At 40.8% G+C, this 27961-nt stretch overlaps 1 protein-coding gene across 2 annotated transcripts in view; it reads left to right on the forward strand.

Annotated features, from left to right (window-relative positions):
* The window catches only part of NTRK3 (neurotrophic receptor tyrosine kinase 3), a 480773-nt gene that overhangs the window by 437374 nt on the left and 15438 nt on the right, over positions 1-27961 (forward strand). Inside the window, exon 16 of one of the 2 annotated variants that reach the window (XM_069984884.1) lies at positions 19922-20165. In XM_069984884.1, the coding sequence (XP_069840985.1) occupies positions 19922-20165 (244 nt within the window). Of the gene's footprint in view, positions 1-19921; positions 20172-27961 lie in introns of both variants that reach the window. The other variant, XM_069984879.1, reaches the window with a different exon arrangement.

Genomic DNA, 27961 nt, shown 5'->3' on the forward strand with positions numbered 1-27961 from the left:
CAGTAAAAAGCTCTATAATGCTGGCTTCACACACAGCAGTTTTTGTGCCAAAACCAGAAGTGGATCCAACAAGAAAGGGAAGTCCTCCCTTTCTATTTTCTATCCTGTTTGAATCCACTTCTGTTTGTGGCACAAACTGCCCTATGTAAGGGTATGTGCACACAACGGAATCCTGACAGAACACCAGTTGCGGATTCCGTAGCTCGCGGCCACACATATCTCTGCTGCTACCATAGGCTTCATTCTGTGGTTTGCCAGATTCTGCCATCTGCCTAAAGAATGAGCGGGTTCATTCTTCGAGCGGACGGCAAAATCTGGCAAACCATACAATGATGCGTGGAATCCGCGGCGGATGTTCCGTAGTGTGCACATACCCTAAAACCACTTTTAAGGCAATCTCATCTTTTCCACTGTATTTACTCTAATCATTTAGTGACATAGGGAGAGATTTATCAAAGGGTGTAAAATTTACACTGGTGCAAACTGCCCACAGCAACCAATCACAGCTCCTCTTTCCTTTCGCCAGAGCTGGAAGCTGAGCTGTGATTAGTTGCTGTGGCCAGTTTGCACCTGTCTAAATTTTACACCATTTGATAAATCTCCCCTAAGGTGTCTAAAAATCATGTTGCTATGATAAACTAGAAACCTCACACCATGCATGAATGTTTAGAAAGGGTGAACATATGATAATCTTAGAAAGGATAGTTTTTAAACAGCAAACAATTTTTGGCAAAAAGTATTTAGGGTGACTGTCATAGGGGAAGAGGGTGGGTTCCCTATGTCCACATGACGTTTTTTCTGTCCGTTTATTTATTTTTCAAAATGATATCCATCATTTTGGGTTCAGCCGTCTCTAGCTTTGGAAGCCGTCATTACAATGATGGCTGTTGGTACATTGTTCTAGTTCAGGCCCTTTTGGGTGTGGTTCTTATTTGAAGGTCCATTGAATTTAACAGTAAAGACGGTGAAAGGACAGCTTAAAATAAGAATGCATGTGAACAACTAAAAAATGAAAATCCTCATAAACATTAATTTGATGTCTGTGCAAACTACGTTCATTATTTAATATATTGGGCGGCCGTCATTCCACAGATTTCAATGCATTCCATTGAAGTCAATTAAAATGTAGTAATAACGGATGTTATTTTAAAAAGAAAAAGTGGACCCCTTTTCTTTTCTTTTTAGCGAGAACATAGCCCATAGGTGGGGTACTTTGGTGCAAACTTGCATTGGGGCCCAGGAGCCTAAATGGGATGTACCACAAGGAATCCAAGACCCCCGTTTTTTATTTAACAGCCTCAAAGGTCAGACAGGTTTTAAAAGTAATACTGCAGGACTCTAACTGTTGCCATAGTAGTCCTGTATTGTCCTTCTCAAAAAACTAGATCAAGGGTGTCCAGAGTAGTCAGTGACTCTCATTTTTGAGCACAATGCTACAGATTCTTCATACAACGAGTCAAAATATGATTGCCAAAATAATAATGTTCATTTATGACATTCTCTTCATGATTGCATTTACCTAGCAGAATATTAAAACCGCTCTGATCAGATAATTAAAAGGGCTTCAGTGAGCGTGCTTTGATGGTATTCTCCTATTACATAGAAATCATGTTTCTAAACTTGTTATGGAGTGGTACTTACCTCTGCAAATAATTACGAGTGTTCTGTGCTGGTATTTAGTAAATTGGACCCTTGATATTTTCCTTGTTTTGAATAATAAGCACTTACATAATTGCACAAGGAGCTGTAACATTACTACATTGCTATGTGGTTTTCACATCATTTGGAAATACATTTCTGTTTAGTGAAAACAGTTTCTTTAAAATCAAATATAATCCCTTTCATGTTCAAAACTTAGTAATTAATTCCTGACTGTATGCAGCATATTTACATTGACAGTAATACACATCTAAATTTGTGTTCATTCTACAAATGTGAAACAGACTATTTTTGTAAAATATATTCAGGATATGTTTACACTGCGTTTAAAAAATGTAGGCATCCGTTTTTTCCAATTTAAAAAGATGTCCCATTTTCCCTGGTGTCCTTGGTCCTTCCCTGGTGTCCTCAGGGGCCTCAAAGGACACTGTGGAAGGCCCAAGGGCATGAGGGAACGTGGAAAGGTGAGTTATTACTTTATTATTTTCTACTACAATCATCAGCCGTCATTATTACAGTAGTGAAGCGTGTCCGACGCCCAATGGCTTTAGGTGTGGACCTAAAGAAACAATCAGCTGATGATCATTTCATCGCCTGATCGTTCTCTTTATTATATGGAGCGATAATCTGTCAAATCAGCCTGATTTGGCCAATTATCACTCTGTATAATAGGGCCCTTACTAATTTGTTCATAGTGCTTAGATATTCAATAAAATATCCATCATTTTGCCACCCTGTCATTGTAAAGTCTTACCACTACAAAACTGGTAGTAATAATAATAATAATATTAATAATAATGATAATAATAACAACAGCAACAACTTTTTAACCTCTTAGTGACCGCTGATATGGCTTTTTAAGGCGGTCACTAAGGGTCCTTATTCTGCTGCCATCAGCTTTTTACGGCGATGGCAGAGAATAAGGCTGCGGGGCCGGGACGGCCCCCACCCCATCCCCCCAGCTACCGGAGGTAGCTGAGGGGTTGGGGCAGTGTGTGGGGTCCGTCCTGGCCCCCCCCCAACCGACGATCGCCGCTATTTACGTTATATCGGCGGCCGTCGGTAAAGGGGATTACCTGTGCCGCCGCCGCCTTTCATCTCCCCCTGCCGTGAATCTACGGCGGGGGGAGATGAAATAAGTGTCCCCCAGACCTCAGATCAGCCCCCCTAGTAGGGCGATCACTAACCCCCCTCCCCCAGCGGCCATCATTTCCAAGATGGCCGCCGCCATCGCTGTGAACAAACTAATGTCTGTTCACAGCGATGGAAAAGTTAAAATGAATGAAAGCCCCATGCTTTCCGCCACCGGAGGTAGCGGAGAGCATGGGGCAGTCATCGGGACCCCCCCTGTGTGGTCCCGGTACAAGCGATCAGTGGTATATACTATATATAGTATATATACTATGTGCTCCCGGCACTTTTTATCCCCTGTCACCATGAATGATTGGTGACAGGGGATAAAAAGTGATGTCCCCCCACCCCCCAAGTCGCCCCCCACCCCCCCTGTCAACCCCTCCCCCAGTCACCCCCCCTACCCCTTATACGTTACCTGATCCTGGAGCTCCTTCCTCTTCGGCGTCCTGGCTGGTTATGAAGTGTGTATGCGCTCCACAACCAGCCAACTCTGAAAATTTAAAGTGACAGAGACCAATTTGGTCTCTGTCACTGAACTATGATTACTGTGATAGAAAATATCACAGTAATCATAGTAATACAGTGAAAATGAATGTGTAAAGTACAAAAAGTGACAAACATACAAAAAAATAAAACACACACTTTTTATTATAGTAATAATTGCAGTTTACTCCCAAATTACCCCTACCCCCCCCCAGATTACCCGTAACCACTGCACGTTGCTCATAACAACCGCACGTTGCCCGTAACCACCGCACGTTGCCCGTAACCATCGCACATTGCCCGTAACCACCGCACGTTGCCCGTAACCAATGCACGTTGCCCGTAACCAATGCACGTTGCCCGTAACCACCGCACGTTGCCCGTAACCACCGCACGTTGCCCGTAACCACTGTACGTTGCCTGTAACCACTGCACATTGCCCGTAACCACCGCACATTGCCCGTAACCACCCCAAATTGCCAGTGACCCCCTCCAGATTGCCCGTAACCACCCCAAATTACATGTACCCACCCCAGATTACCTATAAGCACTTCAGTTTATCAGTAACAATCCCAGATTGTCTGTAACCCTTCCAGGTTGCACATAACCCCCCCAGGTTCCCTGTAATCACGCCAAATTACATGTAACCCCCCAGATTGCACGTAACCGCCTGCACGTTGCCTCTGACCACGCCACGATGCCTCTGACCACCGCACGTAGCCTCTGACCACCACACGTCGCCTCTGACCACGCCACGTCGCCTCTGACCACGCCACGTCGCCTCTGACCACCACACGTAGCCTCTGACCACCACACATCGCCTCTGACAACCCCAAATTGCCAATGACCCCCTCCAGATTGCGGTGCCCATGCCAGATTACAGGTACCCACCCCAGATTGCCTATAAGAACTTCAGTTTATCCGTAAACCCCACATTGCCCGTAACCACCCCATGTTGCCCGTAACCACCCCAGATTGTCTGTAAGCACTGCAGGTTGCCCGTAACCACCCCACGTTGCCCGTATCCACCCCAGATTGTCTGTAAGCACTGCAGGTTGCCCGTAACCACCACACGTTTCCCGTAACCACCCCAGATTGTCTGTAAGCACAGCAGGTTGCCCGTAACCACCCCACGTTGCCCGTAACCACCCCACGTTGCCTGTAACCACCCCACATTGCCGTAACCACAGCAGGTTGCCCGTGACCACCACATGTTGCCCATAACCACCACACGTTGCCTGTTACCACCCCACTTTGCCTGTAACCACCCCAGGTTGCCGTAACCACAGCAGGTTGCCCGTGACCACCCCATGTTGTCCGTAACCACCCCAGATTACCCGTAACTACCTCAGGTTGCCCATAACCACCCCAGGCTGTCCGTAACCACCCCACATTACCTGTAATCTCATTTTTTTATTTTATTTTAGTAACTGCGCTATTCTAATAACCATTACTAGCTGCGGTTTTGCTCCAGTAAATTGGCGCTCCTTCCCTTCTGAGCCCTGCTGTGTGCCCATACAGTGGTTTATGCCCACATATGAGGTACCGTTTTACTCAGAAGAACCTGCGTTACAGATTTTTTGGTACGTTTTCTCTCCTGTTCCTCATCAAATTGAGAAATTTAAAACTAAACCAACAAATTATTGAAAAAATTAGAGTTTTTCATTTTTACTGGCCAATTTTGAATACTTTCCTCTAATATATGTGGGGTAAAAATGGTCACCACACCCCAATATGAATTCTTTGAGGGGTGCACTTTCCAAAATGGGGTGACTTTTGGGGGGAATCTATTCTGCTGACACTACAGGGGCTCTGCAAACGCACCTGGCGCTCAGAAACTTCTTCAGAAAAATCTGCACTGAAAATGCTAATTGGCGCTCCTTCCCTTCTGAGCCCAGCTGTGTGCCCATACAGTGGTTTATGCCCACATATGGGGTACCGTTCTACTATGGAGAACCTGCGTTACATATATTGGGGTGACATTTCTCTCCTGTTCCTCGTGAAATTGAGACATTTCAAACTAAAGGAACATATTATTGGAAAAATTCGAGTTTTTCATTTTTACTGTCTATTTTGAATACTTTCCTCTAATACCTGTGGGGTCAAAATGCTCACCACACCCCAAAATTAATTCTTTGAGGGGTGCACTTTCCAAAATGGAGTGACTTATTGGGAGATTTTACTCTGCGGACACTACAGGGGCACTGCAAACGCACCTGGCGCTCGGAAACTTCTTCAGCAAAATCTGCATTGAAAAAGCTAATTGGCGCTCCTTTCCTTTTGAGCCCTCCTGTGTGCCCAAGCAGTGGTTTATGCCCACATATGAGGTACCTTTTCACTCAGGAGAACCTGTGTTACAAATTTTGGGGTACTTTTTTTCTCTTGTTCCTCATAAAATTGAGAAATTTCAAATTAAAAGAACATAATATTGGAAAAATTTTTCATTTTTACTGTCTAATTTTGAATACTTTCCTCTAATACCTGTGGGGTCAAAATGGTCACCACACACCAAGATGAATTCTTAGAGGGGTGCACTTTCCAAAATGGGGTGACTTATGGCGAGATTTTACTCTGATGGCACTATAGAGGCACTGCAAACGCACCTGGCGCTCGGAAACTTCTGCAGCAAAATCTGCATTGAAAAAGCTAATTGGCGCTCCTTCCCTTCTGAGCCCTCCTGTGTGCCCATACAGTAGTTTACGCCCACATATGGGGTACCATTGTACTCAGGAGAACCTGCTTTACAAATTTTGGGGTACTTTTTTTCCTCTTGTTCCTCGTGAAATTGAGAAATTTCAAACTAAACGGACATATTATTGGAAGAATTCGAGTTTTTCATTTTTACTGTCTTCTTTTGAATACTTTCCTGTAATACATTTGGGGTCAAAATGGTCACCTCACCCCAAAATGAATTCTTTGAGGGGTGCACTTTCCAAAATGGGGTGACTTATGGTTTTTTTTTTCTCTGCTGACACTACAGGGTCACTGCAAACACACCTGGCGTTTAGAAACTTCTTCAGCAAAATTTGCATTGGAAAAGCTAATTGGCGCTCCTTCCCTTCTGAGCCCCGCTGTGTGCCCATACAGTGGTTTACGCCCACATATGGGGTACCATTGTACTCAAGAGAACTTGCTTTACAAATTTTGGGGTGCTTTTTCTCTCATGTTCCTTTTGAAAATGAGAAACTTTAATCTAAACGTATATATTATTGGAAAATTTTAATTTTCCATTTTTTTACTGCCTAATTGTGAATACTTTCCTCCAGCCCCTGTAGGGTTAAAATGCTCATTATACCCCTAGATTAATTCTTTAAGGTGTGTAGTTTCCAAAATAGGGTCACTTATGGGGGGTTTTAGGATACCAGACTTCTAAATCCATTTAAAAAAAGAACTGGTCCCTAAAAAAATCAGTTTTGGAAACTTTCACGAAAATGTGATAATTTGCTGATAAATTTCTAAGCCCCATAACACCCTAAAAAAGTAAAATATGTTTACCAAATTATGCCAGAATAAAGAAGACATATTGGTAATGTGACTTAGTAACTAATTTATGTGCTACGACGTTCTTTTTTTAGAAGCAGAGAATTTCAAAGTTCATAAAATGCTAATTTTTTAAAATTTTCATGATATTTTGATGTTTTTCACAAAAAACACACAAAGTAGTGACCAAATTTTGCCACTAACATAAAGTGCCATATGTGACGAAAAAATAATCTCAGAATCGCTAGCATACGTTAAAGCATCACTGAGCTATAAGAGCATAAAGTGAGACAGGTCAGATTTTGAAAAATTAGCATGGTCATTAAAGAGTCACTGTCGTATTTTTTCTTTTTGCAGAAATCAATAGTCCAGGCGATTTTAAGAAACTTTGTAATTGGGTTTATTAGCCAAATCTGCCATTATCTGCATGTAAAAAGCCTTTTCCCAGGTCCCCCCCTCCTTCCTCTTTTTCATCCACTCTGAAAAATCTGAAAATTGTGACTTGTTGCAGGAGACATCCCCTGTCTGCTCTAGGGAGAGGGGAGGGGGGAGGAGGAAGGAGGGAGTTAGTCGGCAGCAGAAAGCAGATAACAGAGGATTACAGGCACGGAGCTGGGTGACAGCTGTAATCCGAGCTCAGACAGGTCACTGGTGACTGTCACAGGAGATATACCGTGAGGGATTTGTAGATTAACTCTTTGTTGTCCTGTTTTGGTCTTTTCTTTAGCTCTCTCCATAGGAGAACAATGAAGACAGGGGGGAGAGCTTCAAACTGCTTTTTCATGATAAAAATGCATTTTTCGGATAATAAACCCAATTACAAAGTTTCTTAAAATCGCCTGGACTATTGATTTCTGCAAAAAAAAAATCACGACAGTGACACTTTAAGGCCCAAACTAGCTGCAGCACTAAGGGGTTAAATAAATGATAATAATACTACTGATTTAAATACTGGCAAAGTAGGTGATCATCTGCCACTTCAATTACATGAAAAACAAAATTATTGGCAGAATTGCTGTTTTCTCATCCTGACCCCTTATAAATTAAAGGGGTTGGCTGAAGAATGAATTTTCTTTTTAAAGGAGCTCAAGATAAGATGAAAAATAAAAGTAAGGGTGGTGATTGGTTGAACATGTAGTTTCTTGTAGGGATGGTCCGAACCCTCCGAGGTTCGGGTTCATATGAGCCCGAACGCTCGGCATCAGATTCCCGCTGTCTGCCCGCTCTGTGGAGCAGGTGGATACAGCGGGAGGACCGCCTGGAAAACTGGGATACAGCCTATGGCTATGGCTGTATTCCAGTTTTCCAGGAGGTCCTCCCGCTGGATCCGCCGCTGCACGGACCGGGCAGACAGCGGGAATCATTACCGAGACTTCGGGTTCGGACCATCCCTAGTTTCTTCGTGTCATGAAGAAAGCAGGAGGCACCTAATAATGAGCATGGCATTTGGGGGGATTGGGGGCATATGAGTATGTTTTTCCCTTTTCATAGCCCACTAGCATCTTTTAAATACAAAATTAATTTTCTGATGATTTTTAATAAAGGTGAAACAAATCAGTTACATGTATATCAAAACAGTGGAAGTAGAAAATTACAAGAGCACTTCTGTATTATAAAAAAAAAAAACCTTCCTAATTGTTGTCTTTATTAAGCAGGAGGCAAATCATATATTTTAAGACCACAGAACGCCTTGTACTAACCTTACTCACTATATAAAGTACACTGACAAACCTATCAACAAATTGTCAGCTGCTCATGCCCTTTTTCAGACATAAGTTCATTGCACATAAATGTGGTGTTTGAGTTGAATAACCTATTCATGAAAAACCACTGAAAAAGAGGCTGACACAATGCTTTATGGGTGCACCAGCATTAAGGAATCCCTCTGTTGTTTTTATTTACCCTATGTGTACCATTAGCTAGATGAAAATTTAAACCCCTTAATGACAGACTGACCTATAGAATAAAGAGAGCATGACAATTTTACAATAAAGTGCATACTGTAAAGAAGGAAACCCCCCAAAATGTGTGGAATTTTTTTTTATCCATAATGATATTATAGGGGTCCCATCATTTATTTTACGGTGAATTGAAGAGAGCCATTAGAAAGTACACCTGTTCCTGACAAAAACAAGCCCCCACATGCCCCTGTAGATTGAAAAATAAAAGAGTTATGTCTCTTAGAAGGCGAGGAGGAAAAACCGAAAATGCGAAAATGAAAAATGGCCCAGTCCTTAAGGCAATTTTAGTTAAAGGGGAACTCTGGGTCGAGGTAAAAAAAACGAAACTTCTGCAAAAGCATAACTCATTACTTACCTATCTACCCCAGTTTTGAAACTACCAAAAATCTATTTGTTTTGGGGGGTTTGTTCTGTATTGTATTTCTGTACTTCCTGGTTGAGCAGTTCACAGAATGCAGTACTTGTTTCAGAATGCACTGGTTCCCTTCAGCTGTTCATCACAGTCCACAGTCCTTGCTGCACGTGATTCTGGCCAGTCAGAGATGATGGATCACTCAGTGGATTGGGGAATCCAGCCAAGCCTCCTGTGACATCACGCCCTGCCCCCTGTCTGCATCATCAGCCTGTGCTCAGCAAACACACACAGATGCCATTTTTCTTCACTTCATTGATTTCTTTCAACTACCAGTGTGGCAGAACCGCACAGATACATTGTATAGACACATCTATATTACTTTTAATGTACTTTTAATAGAAAAAAAAATCATTATGTGAAGTTCCCCTTTAAAATAGATTTTGAATTCATGCTTTTGTCACATAATTAGATTTGTTTAAAATTAATTTTTTTTTTCTTCCCGTTGATATTTCCAGTTACATTTCTTGTTTTACATTAAATATTTCCTTCATGCTTTGACATTACTTGTTGAAAATGTCTACTTTTCAAATGTGGACAGTGGCGGGGACCTTGTGAAGCACTGTCCTGGGAGACCTCCAAAGCATTTAATCACCAACATGGTCGACAGTTTAAAATTAAAATGACTTCCCTGCTGCATCGGTCACCTTTATTGTTCAATGTTTTCTCCACAAGGCACAATGAACTGCAATAAAACCTCTGGAACTTTATTTATGACACTGTTCCAAGAGAAGCTGGTTATAAAGTGAGCTTCTCTCATTTTACTGCTTTTCCAATTTTTATTGAAAGTCACAATTAAACTCGGACAAATTCATTTTATAGTCTTTTAAGAGGCCACCATCTCCTCTCTTGGAAAAGACACTGAGTTGTTAAACGCTGTTATAGTCATTTTGGGCAGAGTAATGGACCAAAACCATAGAAAATACTCAGCTTGACCCTTTATTGGGTTGGATTTCCTGTTTATAATACAAGGAAAGGGGCTGTATCTCTAACACTCATGTGCTCATGAGTTCATTTTCATTTGAGGGACAAGTTGAAAAGAAACTACGCGGAGCAGCTTTTAGTCTGGATTTACCTGTGAATGTTACAGTGCCTATAAAGACTGCAGTGCTTCACGTGGACAGTACTGCATACGGTAGTATAATCAGCTGGAACACACTATTGCCTGCCAGCATTTGCCATTTATCGATATTGTAATTGCTATTTTTATTACATTTTATAAAAGAAAGATGTAACATATTTCAGTTTATGTATTCAGAGGTCGTTTGTTGCAATTTGGCTTAGTCTTTTCATACTGGTTTTTAATAAAGTCTGTAGTTCAGAAAACATAGCCAAGGAATTGTATTGTCACATATAATGGCATAGGCAGAAAGAGACTAGGGCAGTGTAAGGCTATGTTCACATATAGTATTTGACAGGGCAAAATTATAATGGAAAGATTTGCACCTTGGCTAGGTTCACGCTATGTAAAAATGCCGCTCGTCTTTCATAGCAACAGTCGTTGAGCAGATAACGTCCATTATTTAAAAAACAATGAACGTTATTTGCACAAAGACAGCCATTGTTACTAAAAATAACCATAAAAAAGACTGAGGGTAAATATTATGTGTGAACATAGCCTCTGTTCGTTTACCATTTATTAGGTTGTACTATTGTTTTAACCTGCTGCATGCTAAAATTATTGTTTAAGGCTAACACATAGTATTTTTGTCAGTCTTTTTTCAACCAAAACCATGAGTGGAAGTGATAGGGTAAAGTTCTAATGGAAAGATTTGTACAGTTCGGATATGTTCACAAGTTTTTTTCAGCTCTGTTTAAAATTATGTCCGTCATTTTGAGTCTAAAATAACGGATGTCATTTAACTGTCTAGAGTGCAATGACGGCTGTTGGTACATTATTCTAGTTTGGGTTACTAATTGGCCTTTGGGTGTGGCTATTAAATGTAATAGTATAAAGGGAGAAAGAATGGTGAAAAAAAAAAAACTATGTGCGAACAACTAATACAAAATGTCCGCTGTTTGCAAAAGACGTCCAAAAATAATTATCATGTTCATTATTTTGACGTCAGCAGTAAAAACATTCATTATTCAATACATTCTGTGCATAGGACGTCCGTCTTTCCATTGACTTCAGTGCATTGCCATTGTAGTCAGTTAAATCACGGCAATAAGGGACATTTTTAAAATATCAGAATCAGCCGCCTTTTCTCTATTTTTGATGTTGTGTGAACATAGCCTTTCTGTGTTTTCAACCCACTCCTGGTTTTGGTTGAAAAAAGACTGAACAAAAGACTTAGCAAAATACTGTGTGTGAACATAGCCTTAACCTAAACTTACAACAGAATAAGGAATACTACATTCTTATTTTTATCACTTTTCTTTTTAGGCTATGTTCACACATTGTATAAACAATGGCCATTCCGTGTAAACAGCCTTTGTTTAACTCTAACTACAGGCGGAATTAATGATCATGATTAACGTCTGTTGTTTGTACAGCGTGTGAACATAGCCTTAGGCTATGCTCACACAACGTATGTGTTGTAGAAATCACGACTGTTGAAAAAAAGGCCGTGATTTATACAGCACATACGTTGTTTTGCAAGCATAGGATCCTGGCTGGAGTGTATACACATGCTATACACTTCGGCCGGGATCCCTAGCGGTGCCACAAGAAACCATGTCAGTGCTCACAATGGAGTGTTTGGCATATCAGAATTCAGCGGCGCTAGAGAACGGCAGTATCGGCCGGGATGATCTCATCTGTCACCGGCCGGTGTCTTACAACGTGTGAACATAGCCTTAAATTGTCTTTTTCACCAATATTTGGGGTATAAGTATTAGTTTATTATATATTTCTTTGTGGATATTCAAGTTAATGATATACATTATTTGGCTATGTTCACACTTAGTTTAACGGACGCTGTTTAACTGCTGGCCGCCGGGCTGCAATCAGGACACTCCTGAAGCCGATCCAGAGGTGTCCGCAGCAGGAACGGTCTTTTTTTTTTACAATTAACTTGTGGGCACCATCGGGTGTACCCGCAAATCAATTAGTCATTCACTTCAATGTAAAGTGCGGCCACAGGCCAACTTTACATTTTGTGAGCAGTTATTGCTGTATATCCAGATGTTGTTGATGGACAGCTGCCGGAAATAATAGGCATGTACATAATTTTAACGCCCTTTCTAAAGAATGGGTGTTAAAAAAAAAACTATGTGTGAATACAGAAGGTGGCATTGCATTGACTTCAATCCAGTGCCACCCCTGCAGTAAAGTACTGAAATATTATGTTGTGTGAACATAGCCTTTAGAGGCACTACAATTTTCTTTGTGCATATCATGTGTACTCAGCATCATTAGTCCTACAGTGCCATCTGTATATTTCCAGCACAGAAGCATCCATGTGTTACGGCTACAACGTGTGATCACCAGTAAGACCCACATAAAACTTAGTGCTTATTGAGTCTCCGCCCCACCCAAATCTGAATGCTGCTATATCTAGAGGATTAGGGACATATTATTTATAGTATACACCTTCCCTGAGGCTTTGTTCACATAGTATTTTTTATGTAAGTGTGTTTGTGTGTGTGTGTTTTGGTTTTTGACCAAATTTTCCTGAAATTGCTGCACAAATTGTGCTATGCTACTGCAAATCATAGTATAAATGTGTCCTATATGCCATCATTTTAGAAAATCAGATAAAAAACACATCCAAAATGCAGTAATGTGGATTTGTAATTTACTTCTATTTCAAAATCTCAAGACTTCCAGTACTTATCAGCTACTGTATGCCCTGGAGGAAGTGGTGTATTTTTTCCAGTCTGACACTGTGATCCCTGCTTCCACTTCTGTTAGGAACTAGTAGTAGAAAATCTCCATAGAAAACCTCTCCTGCTCTTACACAGACAGAGGTGGCAGCATAGATCACCCTATCAAATTGAAAAGAATACACTGGAATACATTGGAAAGGGATTAAGTACTGGAAGGCTTGATTAAAAGTACCCCTGGAGTACCCCTTTAATTTTCACTTTGAGGTTAATGGGGGACATATATCAAACTGGTGTACAGTGGAACTGGCTCAGTTGCCCCTAGCAACCAATCAGATTCCACCTTTCATTCCTCACAGATTCTTTGAAAAATGAAAGGTGGAATCTGATTGGTTGCTAGTGGCAACTGAGCCAGTTTCACTTTACACAATTTTTGATAAATCTCCCCCAATGACTGTAAATGGCTAGCACTGAATAAGTCTGAACATGGAGCAGGAGATTAGAAAGAGTATGGTGTATAAGCTAAATTGATCAACCAGTCTTGATTAATCCCGTATTTTAAGACTGAGCATGGGTGGGACCTCCTAGTGTATATTCATTTCAATGTATTCTAGATGAATTTAAGTGCACTGTAAGGAAATCACAGTGACATAGAACAGAATATATTTGAGACCCTATAATAACTGGTCTATAGACAACATGTTGGTGACAGATGCTCTTTGAAAAACCACAGATGGTACATGTTAGCTACTGACTTTGTTGACTTTTCTCTAACATATCATTTTCAGTAGAACCATAGAGTGTTTTAATATCGATGATGATGAAGAGATAGTGAGACTATTAAATATACAGTATATTTAACCCTTTTTATAGCCTTTCTTTAATAGTTATAAATTATTTTAGCATTTTAAAGAAATAATAGTTTAGAAAACAAGGCAGCACCTTGGAGAATAGGTAGTCTTGTGGATATCTCCTTTTCCTGATAGTTTGGATTGACAGGTCTCTCTTTATTTGCATATCTGGAGAGATGTGGATCAAGCAAGGTAACGACTGAAGAAGTCAGTGGGGGACACCCTTTAATTTTATCACAAGTGGGGTTAATATAAGTAATATCCACTAACCACTCTCATAGAAAAAAGCTTACAGCCAGTAATATAATGTTTTGCATGTTTCTATCAGCTCATATCTACTAGTAGAAGACTCTTTAACAACCCATTGGATGCATAGGAGTATAAGGAAATAGTCACAGTGCATATACTCCCTTTCTTACACTGATAATTGCCCGTCTAAAGCTGACCTAAAACCTTATGAATGTCATTTATAAATAAATACACAAATATTACTATAAAATGTGTGAATATCTGTAATATACCATAGTAAAAATAAAAAAATAAATAAAAAGACCTACACTAGTAATGGTCGCACCAAAACAGAATTACATCATTCAAAGCACATCATTCCCTGCCCTTGGATATGAAAAATCTTAAAACCTGAAATAAAACATGTATTTCTGAATTTCTTCAAAGTTATGATTTCCATATGACAGATTAAATCTCCATATTTATGAAGGGTTTTTAAAATCTCTTCACGCCTCGTGTTCACTTTCAAGTACCTGGCAATGGTGATGTAGGTTTTCTGTAGGCATATTTAATGTATGAAATGTGAATAAGCATACAAAAGAATTTCCTTTCGGAAAAGTAGAAAATAAAACTCTGTTGTAGGTCTGGGAGTTTTATGATCTGAGTTATGATGAAATATCGACTTGTATCTCACTTTTTCCGATATAAATACATCTGCTTTCAAATAGGAAGCATTTTATGGAGCTAAATTTACTGACTTGTTTGGCAAAAAAGTGTTTGAAGTATATAATGAAGATTTTGAAGGAAATTTTTATTTGATATATTAAATGGAATATTAGAAATAAAATGAATATAGTACAATCTTATGTTACCCGTACTAACCCATCAGCCCCCGACCCCTACACCTCAATTCCCCATTCAACCCCTATTCAAGGAAAGAATTGCAACTAGTATGCAGGATTATTCACATTCATCCACTTGCACTCTTGTTACTGCAGTAAACAACCTAGTTTCCCTTTGATGTGTTATTGCTAAGCTCACAAACACTTCACATCACCACCGTGCCAGCGTGTTTCTAAATGAGTCATTGGCCATTAGGTTGCATTAAGTAAATTGATTTGCCAAGTTGGAAATTCACTTCTAGCAAAGAGAATAATAGGGAAATTTGTTCTCTAATTTCTAATTCTGACTTTTCCCATTTACATCAGTGGTTTGTACCATGTGGCTTTACTGCATATTAATTTGTACAGCTATCATTGAAGTCAATAATAAATCCATGTTTACTAGGCTCCTTTGCTTTCCCTAGTGATAGCTGCAGGCAGCCCAAATTCAATCATTTAAAGGAGTAGTCCAGTACTTGATTTTTTTTTTCAATTGCAATAGGATTGTGACATAAAAAAAAGTTTTACTCACTTGCTGTCATTCCAACTCTCTGTGTCTCCAATTGCATCCTAGTTCCTCTGATTTGTCAACCTCACAGGAACTACCAGCTCAGCCAAATACTGGCTATAGCAGGCACCCACCCTGACCAATAACTGAAAAAAATGGGAAGGTCCTGTAGAGTGAACCTGCTATAGGAACCAGGACAAAGCAGTGAGTGTTGAGGACTGTGAGAGATATGGCAGTTGTGGGGGGATCAGGGGAGGTAAGTATGACTTACCAACACTCCTATACCAATAGGAATCCCTCCCCCTTGACAACTTGACAACTATATTTTGTGACATTGGGAAGGCTAGCATATATTTATTTCTAATATATTTATATACATAAATTTCTAATAGAAATGGAGCCCCTGTCCCTAGAAAGTTAAACATGTGTCCTTTCTTACCTTTCCACATCCCACAGCATCAAGTAACGCAAAATGTGATTAGTTTAGAAAAAAAAACATGGTTTACCAAATTCTTTTGTAAAATGTATAGGCTATACTGTATGTGTTGCCATCATGTGGTTGTCATATGGATTGTGGCCTGGATAGCCCCATTGCCTTTTTGCAAGCTTCTTTGTCAAATGTGAAATCATCATATGTATGTCTGCATATCTAGACAACTGTTTTAGAACTGTGAAGTGGACATGACTGGTGAGTCAGAAGAGATTAAAGAGTGCATAGGCCTTTCTTTGGCTGCACTTTCTAGTTTTCCAGTTTTTCAATATACCCAACTACTTTATGTTTCTTTTCGTGTTCTTTAAACTATGGTAAGGTTTATCTGTAGAGTGTGAAGCAAAACCTGACATCATTGAGAAGTGTAGTTGAATTGCAATAATAGAGAGCTAGAATATAATTTTATGTAACTAAAAGAAAAGAAAAGATGTGAAACAAACACAATTACAAATCAGAAGCATCACTTGTGTGTTTCAGTGAATATTAGTTTTCCAGATGGAGCAAATCTCCCAACACCAGACATTATCTCACATGTAATGTTAAGTTACTATCATTCTGGAGTGAAAATAGTGAGAGTTCCTGATAAATCATGTGAAACACAGGATTTCTTCCATCTGTACAGAATTCGTTCCAGTGACATTTGGAGATACAGATTAGGAAATGCCACAAATGGTAAATAACAATTGTAAAAATTCTGTTTTCTTGTTTATGACTATTCATATGATCCTACTTAATACCTTTCTTTAGTAAAATACTTTGTTATGTTTGGTGAATTTACACAGGTTACATGACAGGACAGGAAGGTACGGACACAACAAGATAGTGGTTCCTGAGTCTGAACCCACCCACTGTCCCTACTTACGTGCCTCAGTCGGCCCTAGGCTGCCGTGGACAACCACAAAGGCATACCCTATGCTGTATATGTGGAACACTCAACAGGACAGACAAACAAACACAAGAAAGGATAGTGAACAAGCCAAGTCAGAACCAAACAGACAACGCGGTACAAAATCAGCAAACAATCGGATAGTCAAATAGTCAAGCAGGAGGTCAGATAACAAGTCGAGCAAAACAGAGGGATTAGGAACGGGGATCACAGGAGTAGACAGGGAAGCTGAGACCAGGGAGTTAACCTAATAGCCAGCGATCAGTAAATGACCGCTGGCTCTTTAAATACTAGACCAGGAACCCGTACCAGAACATCATTGGTCCAGACTCCTGAGTCCTGATCACAGACAGCTGTAGCACTGCAGAGCGAGTGGCAGCAGCATCCAAGTGAAGGGAGCCCGCGGCTTCCCTGGTTACTAGGGACGCCGTCGGGTATCCGCGACGTCACTCTGGAGGAAGTCGGGAGGCGGCGCCGTGGCCCAGAGGCTGAGGACGGCGCTGGATCCCGGTCAGGTAAGTTCCTGACATCACATATCTGTATCAATGTTACTTGTTGAGGAAATGTTGAAGATTAAAGATTTACTATGATCAGAAATTAGTCCCTTTCTGATGCAGTGATTTTTGGAGACTTAAAATCTTATTTTTTTTGTTATGTATATTTTATTTATAAAAGTGTGGAAAAAATTACATTTTAACTTTATGTAATATCAACAACTGAGAAAACACATTTATATTACAAATTGGCAGTGATGGTCAGGAGAAAGATGCTGCTAGTTTAGTGTTAGCTATCCCTGATCCCACCAGGTTCCACTGTATGTGAGTTATAGTAAACAGCAAGCAATAGACATGATGAAACCTCTGGAAGTTTGTTTCAGGAGGTTTATCCCAAGTCAGATCTCAAATTCAATTTTAACAGGCAAATCAGGTTTGAAAAGGAGCTGGGACACCTGTCAAAAAACAGAAGTCCCTTGTATTGTACGCAAAGCATCGCAGCATGCATTGTATCCATAGCTTCTTAGTCACATTTGTTACATACTTTTTTTTTTTTTATTATTCAGAGCTAGTTTATTTCTATTAAAATCTCTAGCTACAGAACAGAATCCTGCTCTGTATAGGGCTTTGAGGCAGTGCTTCATAAGAGCAGGAGATCAGTAACTGCATGTCTTAGACAGCTCTGCAGTGCCTGACACAAAGATTGGTGGTAGCAGAATGGCCCATATCACCATTACTGCTGCCACTAAACAGAAGTGGCTAAGTAAATTAAAGACTATACATTTATGATAATACATCTTTATTACTAAGTAAAGCAATGTTTTAGCAATTTTTTTTTTAGTCTCTGGCATACTCCTTTACGTATTCATAGCCCATCCCTTACAATTCAAGGTGCTGCTTTTTTGTATAGTTGCAAACAGTGTCCTCTATTTTTTATCATCTGGAATTAAAACTAAAGGAGATATTTCATCTCTAATATTGTACATGGAATACTCTGACTTTAATAGCCAATAAAATTCGACAAAGTGCATAATTTTGTCCTTGAGTTGCAAGCCTCCCCTCCTCCCCCACCAGTCTTGTGACAAGAGTTATTTGTAGCCTATGCTTTATAGATGTCTTTATGCAGGAATTTACTGAAAGCTTCTCATTATCAAATAAATTTTTAGCAGAGGATGCCACCATTACCACTCCAGAGGCGTTTATTAGAATAAATACATGATAGCTTTGTTAAAGACTGTCATTTCAATGCTAAAAGAAAAATGGCATAAAATGTAGTTTTTGCTTAAAAAATAAAAATAAAGACAAGGTTAACAAAAGTCATACTGATATATCAGTGTAGAAAACCCTCCGCGTTTGTATTATATTTCACTTTTAGACCGTTGGTATTTCCAAGTGGCGCATTACACTTAGACTAAGGAATAAAACTCTCAGTAAAACACATATATGAATGTGCAGTGTCCCCGGAACATGGACTGAGGCAATATGTTTTGTTGCTGCTGACAAAGGTAGTTTGTTTCATGTCTTAAATGCATTGTACAGTATACTCAGTGCAATTTCAATGTGCTCCATCTCGGGGAAATGGGTTTATTATGGACAAAATGAGTAAAAAAAAAAGTGCTGACACGTTAAGGAATTGTTGTTTGATTTATTAGGCAGCGTGTCTTTGGTAATATCTTAGTGCTGTTTGTCTGATTTTGTATAGTTTTTAGAGAGTATCTGTTTGTATGAAATACTCCTTCTGCATCTCGTTTGGAGATTGAGAGGAACCCTTGGGATATATGTAAGTAAATTGGCAATGAGATACAATTCTCTGCTATGGATTTTCTAGAGCTTTAGAAATGCAATGCTACAAAGTAGTGCAATATTTATGCATCCTACGATCAAGTGAATGTTTGATCGCTATAATAATGTTAAAAAATGTATTTGCCATTACGTAACTCTTAAGGAACAAAGCAAAATAAATGTTGCAGGGAGACTAGTAGTATACACTGTAGAACAGAAGCAAAATGCTCCACCAATTTGGATGTGCAGTTTTTCCACCCAGAAGAAAGATCTAAGGGGGAAATGTATTATCTGCGCTATTTGTTTGAGCAGGTGGTACTTTTTATGGCCTGCACAAAATTTTATGGTTGTTGGGGAAAAATGATCATTAGGCACAAATACCTAGCTCATTCTTGTGTAATTTTTTTGCTCAATGTTTGCCTAGAACAGCTTGGCTAAGTATGCTAGGGTTGCAGTTGGTATATGAGGTTTGTGGTATAACAACAAGTTGGGTGTAATAATTGTCATTTAGAAGTAACATAGTAAGGCTATGTTCATACGTTTTTCTTCGCCGTTAATCATTTTAAAAATGACATCCATTATTTTGTGGATAGGCCGCCCGTCCGTGTAATAACAGCTGTTGGTACATTATTCTAGTTTGGGATCACTAATTGCCCTATGGGTGTGTCTTTAATTAAAAAGTCCATTAAATTTAATTGTAAAAACGTTGAAAGGACGGTGAAACAACAAAAAATATTGTCCCAATTGTCCCATTGACTTCAATGCATTGCATTGCAGTCAGTTAAATTGCGACAATAACGGATGTCTTTTTAAATAGAAAAAGCAGACAATTGTTCCCTTTTTTGCCTAAGCTTGGTATTTGAAATTTTGGCTATTAATAATAAACCTATGTTTTTTTTTTCAGAGCTCATGGGCCAGATGCCATGATTCTTGTTGATGGCCAACCGAGACAGACTAAAGGAGACCTTGGTCTCTCCCAAATGTTACACATTGCTACGCAGATTGCTTCGGGAATGGTGTATTTAGCATCCCAGCACTTCGTTCATCGGGATCTGGCCACCAGAAATTGCTTGGTCGGAGCAAACCTACTTGTGAAAATCGGGGACTTTGGCATGTCGAGAGATGTGTATAGCACAGACTACTATCGGGTAAGGGTAATTATCAATTTTATTGTTACTCTTATATAAGAATTTAGAAGTGCGTAAGCTTTTGATTACAAATGTGACAATACATTGGTTGGTTGGCAAGGATTGGAACAGGGGGAAGGACAGTTAAATGCTATTACCATAGCAATGAGATAATATTTGATGCTAAGCATGATATTATTTTATGACTTATATTGATATAGAAGTGAATTAAAACCATGTCCTACCACCCTTTTCCCATCTCCTTATCAATCTAACATCTCCCTCTATTTTTATCTGTATCCTGTATTAAAAAAAATATATTGTACACTCTATTTCCATTACCATATTGCTGTATAAAATTATTACCCTGAGAAATACAGTATGTGGAACTGTAGGTTGAGAGAGTGTTAAAAGAGTACTTGGAGACTGACCACATATGTGAATCTAGTTTAGATGCTGTAGTTTCCTATCTAAGGCCATGTTCACACTATGTATGAAAAGATCACCCCAGCCAGTACTGCAGTACCCGGCAGATGATCTTTACCGCTGCTAAGTTCTGATGCGGGAGCATCCGTGCGCGCCCGCATCAGAACTCCCCACTGCACACAATGGAGTGAGCGGCCGGAGCCTCTCTCCACTGTGTGCACTGACAGGGTTTTCTGCGGCCGCTATTCAATGAATTGCATCCACAGAAAACTGTCATGTCAATTTTTTACGGCGCTGCTAGGGATCCCGGACAGAGTGTGTACTATGTGTATACACTCCGGCTGGGATTCCCTCAGAAGGTAGCACTACGTAAGTTCTGTGGGAATCACGGCCGTTGTAACAACGACCATGATTCCCGCAGAACTTACGTTGTGTGAACATAGTCTAATAAGGCAAAGAAAAATATTTTTCCCCACATGTTTAAAGAAAAATCTGATTCCTTATGTGTTAAATACCTGTAAGAAATAAAGTTAACTAAAGCAGGATAAACATAAAAATACACATAGGGGTGAAGATTGAGTAGTCCGGTGGCGCCAGTGGCTCTGGTGCTGAGAGTTTCGGCGGGTCTCAGGCTATCACTTATAGCCGAGACCCACCGCGGATGACACAGGCGCAGCTAATATGCCTATGCCTGATGCTGCAGCGACAATAACTTACTGCCCAGTGGCAGGAGGGGGTTAAACAATATCAGTTCTTCTGGGGATACTTGTACAGGTTTTTGAAGGAACGCAGCACAGAGGTTGTTCCAAACATTCTGTACAACTAACCACAGATTTTCTGTAAATGTCGCTGCTCGAGTCTTTCTGTCTCTTCATGTAATCCCAGAAAGATGGGTTGAGATCCGAAAAGAGATCAGGGGGCATGTGGGAGAACATATCACTTCCAGGACTCCTTGTTCTCCTTTACATTAAAGATAGTTTATAATGACCTTGGCGGGATTTTTGGGGTCATTCTGCTATATGCTATACAAATAAATACATCCTTCATAAATATAGGTTCTCCTCTATCATACCCTAATAAAAAGAAATGTTTTACACTGCATTTCTATGTTCGCTGATGGTATATGTGAAGGGTGTTGTGTAGGAGTGTTATGCGTCATGTTATCTTTTGAGTAAGTATCTAAAAGCAGATTCTCTTACCCGACGTTTGCCTCAGCTGCACAACAAATCCCCAGATGACTGTGTGACACTAAAAGCCATTATATTATACTGGAAGGCATTAAAGTGTAAGACAAAAAGAGTAAACATAAATGACGCCAGCTCTGACACCTTATAAATGCCTGGCCCCTTAGAGCTTTCTGTGCTAGAAGAAGCCATATGGAGCAGCCTAAGATCTCTCAGGCCTAATCTGTTTTATAAGTGCATATGTTTGAGAAGAATCCCGTATGTTTGAGAAAGTGTAGCAGAACATTAAATGATTTGGTAATTAAAAGAATGACTGTCCTTTCCATCACAGTCCCTACTGGGTGATCCTGAAGGGATATTTGGAAAAGTAGCCTGTGCCGAATAGTTAATGCTTCAAAACTGAAGTAGCTGCATTAGTCCCTCTGGAATAATGAAACTTGACTCAGCCAAATTATTTCACATTGAGTTTCATCCTTCCCTTTGTATATTCCCCTAGAGAAACCTTTATCATTTTCTCCGCACAGTCAACTCGCTATTGCACTGCAGAAGAGGGACCACACGGAAAACTTTGTTCTATAAAACACCGGCTCTCCTGGGTGCCACCTGACGTATTTTACTCTAAATAGTGCTAATTGTTTCCAGCAGATTTTTAGATCACATCCAAATAATTTTTTTTCTTTTCTCCCTCATTCCACTTTCGAAGCAAAATGTATAATGTTAGGCTGTTCTGTCTCAATGCCTTTTGTTAGATCACTTAAGCATCCATTGATTATCTCCAAAAAAGATTCTTGGCAAAATTTAGGCTGTGTACTTCAGAGAGTAGCCATCTCAGTATGGTGACAATGGGGCCAGATGGATTTTTTTTTATAGTTTATGTATATTTAATAGTTAATTAATTAATTTATTTTACATACTATACTTTTTGTTATTTTTTAACAATTTTGTCTAACAAATACGGGTGAATTTCAAGGAAATTTGCTATTCTAGAATACTTGACCCTTTAACTTGAGCAAGCTGTAGTTAACAGAAATTAACCACCTGCGATCTAGCTACTCTCTACACTCTCTGTATACTCTCTACACCTGGATTAGAGAGCTCCACGCCTGGGCACTGGAAGATGGGGTATGCTATGATACCTTATATTTAGAGTCAAAGAAACATTGGATAACCATAGCAAAAATGTTGATATGTATGTATTCTTTTCACCTGTACCTCACTATACGCCCCCCAAACAGTCACTCACCTGGCCACATTCCTGCTGTTCCTTCCCATTGCCGACGTGTGTTCCCACCCCCTAGAGTGTGCGTGCTCCAGCTTGATGACATTTAAAGGGTCAGTGCTCTCCTAATTGGTCCCTGCTCCCTAGCACTCCCCTATAACTGTGTGAACCTGCCTGACCCCCCCCCCCTGGAGCCTGTGCATGCTTCCATTGTTAGTGGTCCTAGCTGCCCATGATTCCTGCCCATGATTCCTGCATCTGTTACTGCTGCTTGTGGTTCTAGCCCTGCTTCCTGCCATGTGTGCTGTTGTGGCCCTGCCTGCTGGCTACATATTACCAGCTGCACCTTTGCCTTCCTTCGCTAGCAAGTCATGCCAGGGGAAATGACCTGGGGGTTACCTGCCACAACAAGTCCAAACCACCTTTTGGTGGGCTCTGGTGAAATCCAGCGACCTCTTAGACTCTTATACTTGGTGTGGCTTATACCATTGCTAGCGGTGGTTCATTGGATCCACTGCTCCTGTCGTAACATTAGAATATGTTCACATAGCATCATTTTATGGCCATTTTCTTTTGGGCGGCCATCATTTTGGTGGCAAAATGCTTCAGTTTTATGCAATTTATGTTTGTCATTTGACAGCGTTTTGGCACCAAAATAACTACTGTCCAAAAAACGGCCATGAAACTGCAAAAAAAAAAAAAAAAAGTTTGAACATAGCTTTACAGAGTAGAGCAGACTTGTGTATGGTTAACCCTTCCACATTTTCCACTGGTTGGTGAGAACAGGTAAAGAACCTCATTCTCCAAGGATACTTGCCACAAACTTGGTGTCAAGGACGTACAGTAGCAAACACTAGGCCCTTTTGTTAAGGATAGCCCAATGCAGCACAATAATAGGGAGACAATTTTGATCTTTGTTCTAGTGCCCCCTCTTCTCCATGTATTTTCAGTTTACTGATTCAAGATTTAAGATAATCTATATCATAAAAATCAAAGTCTGTCTGTCTGTCTGTCCTTCTGTCTGTCTGTCTGTCCTCTATAGACTTCCAAACGCCTGAACCGTTTGACCCCAAATTTGGCACACAGATACATTAAGTGCCCAGGAAGGTTATTGCGAAGGTCCCGTCCCCGCCAGATGTACAGGAGGGGAGGGGGAGGGGAAAGAGAGGCGCCCCATAGAGATGAATGGGAAAATCTCCTCACTGCAAACACAGGTGATATAATTAGCTGCAGTAGACACAGCAGATGGAGCCTTAGCAACCAATAGGATTACTGCTTTCATTTTCACAGGGAGCAATGGTTGCTAGGGAAGCTGCCTCACAACATCCACAGTAATAACTGGTAGACCCCCTACTCCATCTATGCAGTACATGTATATACAGGACCCCCTACTCCATCCATACAGTACATGTATATACAGGGCTCAACAGGTATACCAAACTGTGACTGGGTAACACTGCTACACCAGACCTGACCAATACCGCCATACTGTGCTGGATAACACTGTCATACCAGACCTGACCAATACCACCATACTGTGACTGGACAACACTGCCAGACCTGACCAATACCGCCATACTGTGACTGGACAACACTGCCAGACCTGACCAATACCGCCATACTGTGACTGGACAACACTGCCAGACCTGACCAATACCGCCATACTGTGACTGAATAACACCTCCATACCAGACCTGACCAATACCGCCATACTGTGACTGGATAACACCGCCACACCAGACCTGACCAATACCGCCATACTGTGACTGGATAACACTGCCACACCAGACCTGACCAATACCGCCACACTGTGACTGGATAACACTGCTATACCAGACCTGATACCAACATACTGTGACTGGATAACACTGCCATACCAGACCTGAACAATACCGCCATACTGTGACTGGATAACACTGCCACACCAGACCTGACCAATACCGCCATACTGTGACTGGATAACACTGTCATACCAGACCTGACCAATACCGCCATACTGTGAATGGATAACACCGCCACACCAGACCTGACCAATACCGCTATACTGTGCTGGATAACACTGTCATACCAGACCTGACCAATACCGCCATACTGTGACTGGATAACACTGCCATACCAGACCTGACCAATACCGCCATACTGTGACTGGATAACACTGCCATACCAGACCTGACCAATACCTGCAAACTGTGACTGGGTAACACCGCCACACCAGTCCTGACCAATACCACCATACTGTGACTGGATAACACCATCATATCAGACCTGACCAATACTGCCATACTGTGACTGGATAACACCACTATACCAGACCTGACCAATACCACCATACCGTGACTGAATAACACCGCCACACCAGACCTGACCAATACCGCCATACTGTGACTGGATAACACCCCATACCAGACATGACCAATACCGACACACTGTGACTGAATAACACTGCCATACGGGTAAATACAACCCTGCAGGTATACAGGACACTACAGGCATACAGGACCCCAAAACTATACACTACAAGTGCAAGGGACCTCCACAAAACTATATACTACAGGTATACAGGACCCCAAACTTTACACTACAGGTATAAAGGACCCCAAACTATACACTACAGGTATACAGGACCCCAAAACTATACACTACAGGAATACAGGAACTCCACCAACTATATACTACAGGTATATAGGACCCCAAACTATACACTACAGGTATACAGGACCTCAAAACCATACACTACAGGTATACAGGACCTACACCAACTCTATAATACAGGTATACAGCACCTTCACCAACTCTATACTACAAGTATACAGGACCCCAAATATACTATAGGTATACAGGAACTCCACCAGCTATATACTTCAGGTATATAGGACCCCAAACTATACACTACAGGTATACAGGACCTCCACCAACTCTATACTATAGTTATACAGGACCCTCAAACTATTTACTACAGGTATACAGGACCCCCGAACTATATACTACAGGTATACAAGACCTCCACCAATTATACACTACAGGTATCCAGGACCCTCAAACTATAAACTACAGGTATACAAGACCTCCACCAACTATACATTACAGGTATACAGCACCAACTATATACTACAGGTATACAGGACCCCCGAACTATAAACTACAGGTATACAAGACCTCCACCAACTATACATTACAGGTATACAGCACCAACTATATACTACAGGTATACAGGACCCCCGAACTATAAACTACAGGTATACAAGACCTCCACCAACTATACATTACAGGTATACAGCACCAACTATATACTACAGGTATACAGGACCCCCGAACTATACAGCACAGGTATACAGGACATTCACCAACTGTACACTGCAGGTATACAGGACCTCCCTCAACTATACACTATAGGTATACAGCCCCCCAACTATGCACTACAGATATGCGAGACCCCTAAAAACTATACATTGTGGGTATACAGAACCCCTCCAACTATGCACTACAGGTATACACTAATTCCACTGATTAACTCAGATGAAACAATACCTTTAGCTTGGCCTCCTGGGCACCTTAGAACAAATCTAATTAACACACTGACACTTTATACCCGGGCAGCGCCGGGTACATTTTCTAGTCAGAAATAAAGGTCAAACCCAGTAGAACTGCTAAAGCTTTATACATACTGTATTCAGCATTCACTTTATTTATCCACTTTAAATATGTTTTCTGCCCTATTCAACAAACAGTTGGCTAGCAGGGAAGGGCAGGAGACAAAAATAATTTAAAAAAAAAACACCTACACCCAGTTCCATGCCACCACGCAGGACTTCCTTGGAGGAGTATCCCTGGGATGTCACCATACACTGTGGCATGCTGCAGCCGATTACTGGGTGATATCACCAAGGCACTTCTCCTGGGTAGTGCAAATGGCTCAGGACTAGTAGTGAATGTTTTTTGTTTTGTTTTTGTCCTGTACTTCCCTGCTAAAGTACAATTTTTTTTAACCCTTAGACGACCCAGGGCGTATAGTTACGCCATGGAAGTCTGTCCCCAGACGACCTAGGGCGTAACTGTACGCCCTGGGTGTATCTCCCGCTATGAAGCGTGCTCCGGAGCGGAGCGCGCTTCATAGCAGGTGGGGGCCGGCTGCAATCAGCAGCCGGGACCTCACCGGCAATGACACGCTGCAGCGATCGCGCTGCCGCGTGTCATTAACTCCTTAAACGCCGCGGCGTTTAAGTGTAAGTGACAGGGGGAGTCCCCTGTCACCTACCGATCGGGACCCCCGCAGTGTGACTGCGGGGGTCCCGATCGGTAAAACGGGCCGCCGGAGCTCTCTCACCTGCCTCCGTGCGGTCCGATCGGCGCTCTGGTCACTGAGCCTGCACAGGCAGGCTCAATGAGCAGATCGCCGATAACACTGATCAATGCTATGCCTATGGCATAGCAATCATCAGTGTAAAAATCCAAGTAGTGAATGTAAAAGTCCCCCAAAGGGACTTCAAATGTGTAAAAAAAAAAAAGTTAAAAACACTAACACACTACCCCAAAACCCCTCCCCCAATAAAAGTCTAAATCACCCCCCTTTCCCATTATATAAATAAAACATATAAAAATAAATAAATAGATAAACATATAATATACCGTAGCGTGCGTAATTGTCCGATCTATTAAAATATAACAAGCGTCATTGCGAACGGTAAACGGCGTACACGAAAAGAGGGAAAAAAGTGCGCGAATTACCGATTTTATGTTACATTATATATATAAAAAAATTAATAAAAAGTGATCAAAACGTCCGATCTTCACAAATATGGTATTAATAAAAACTAGAGATCATGGCGGAAAAAATGACACCCCATACAGCCCCGTAGGTGAAAAAATAAAACCGTTATAAGCGTCACAATAGTCCCATTTTATTTATAATTAATTGCCAAAAAAAAGAATTTCATTTAAAAAAAATATATAACATTAGAGAATCTGCGTAAACCTGCATATGGTTGTGT

This window comes from Dendropsophus ebraccatus, chromosome 1, assembly GCF_027789765.1.
Source record: "Dendropsophus ebraccatus isolate aDenEbr1 chromosome 1, aDenEbr1.pat, whole genome shotgun sequence".
Classification (NCBI taxonomy): Eukaryota; Metazoa; Chordata; class Amphibia; order Anura; family Hylidae; genus Dendropsophus; species Dendropsophus ebraccatus.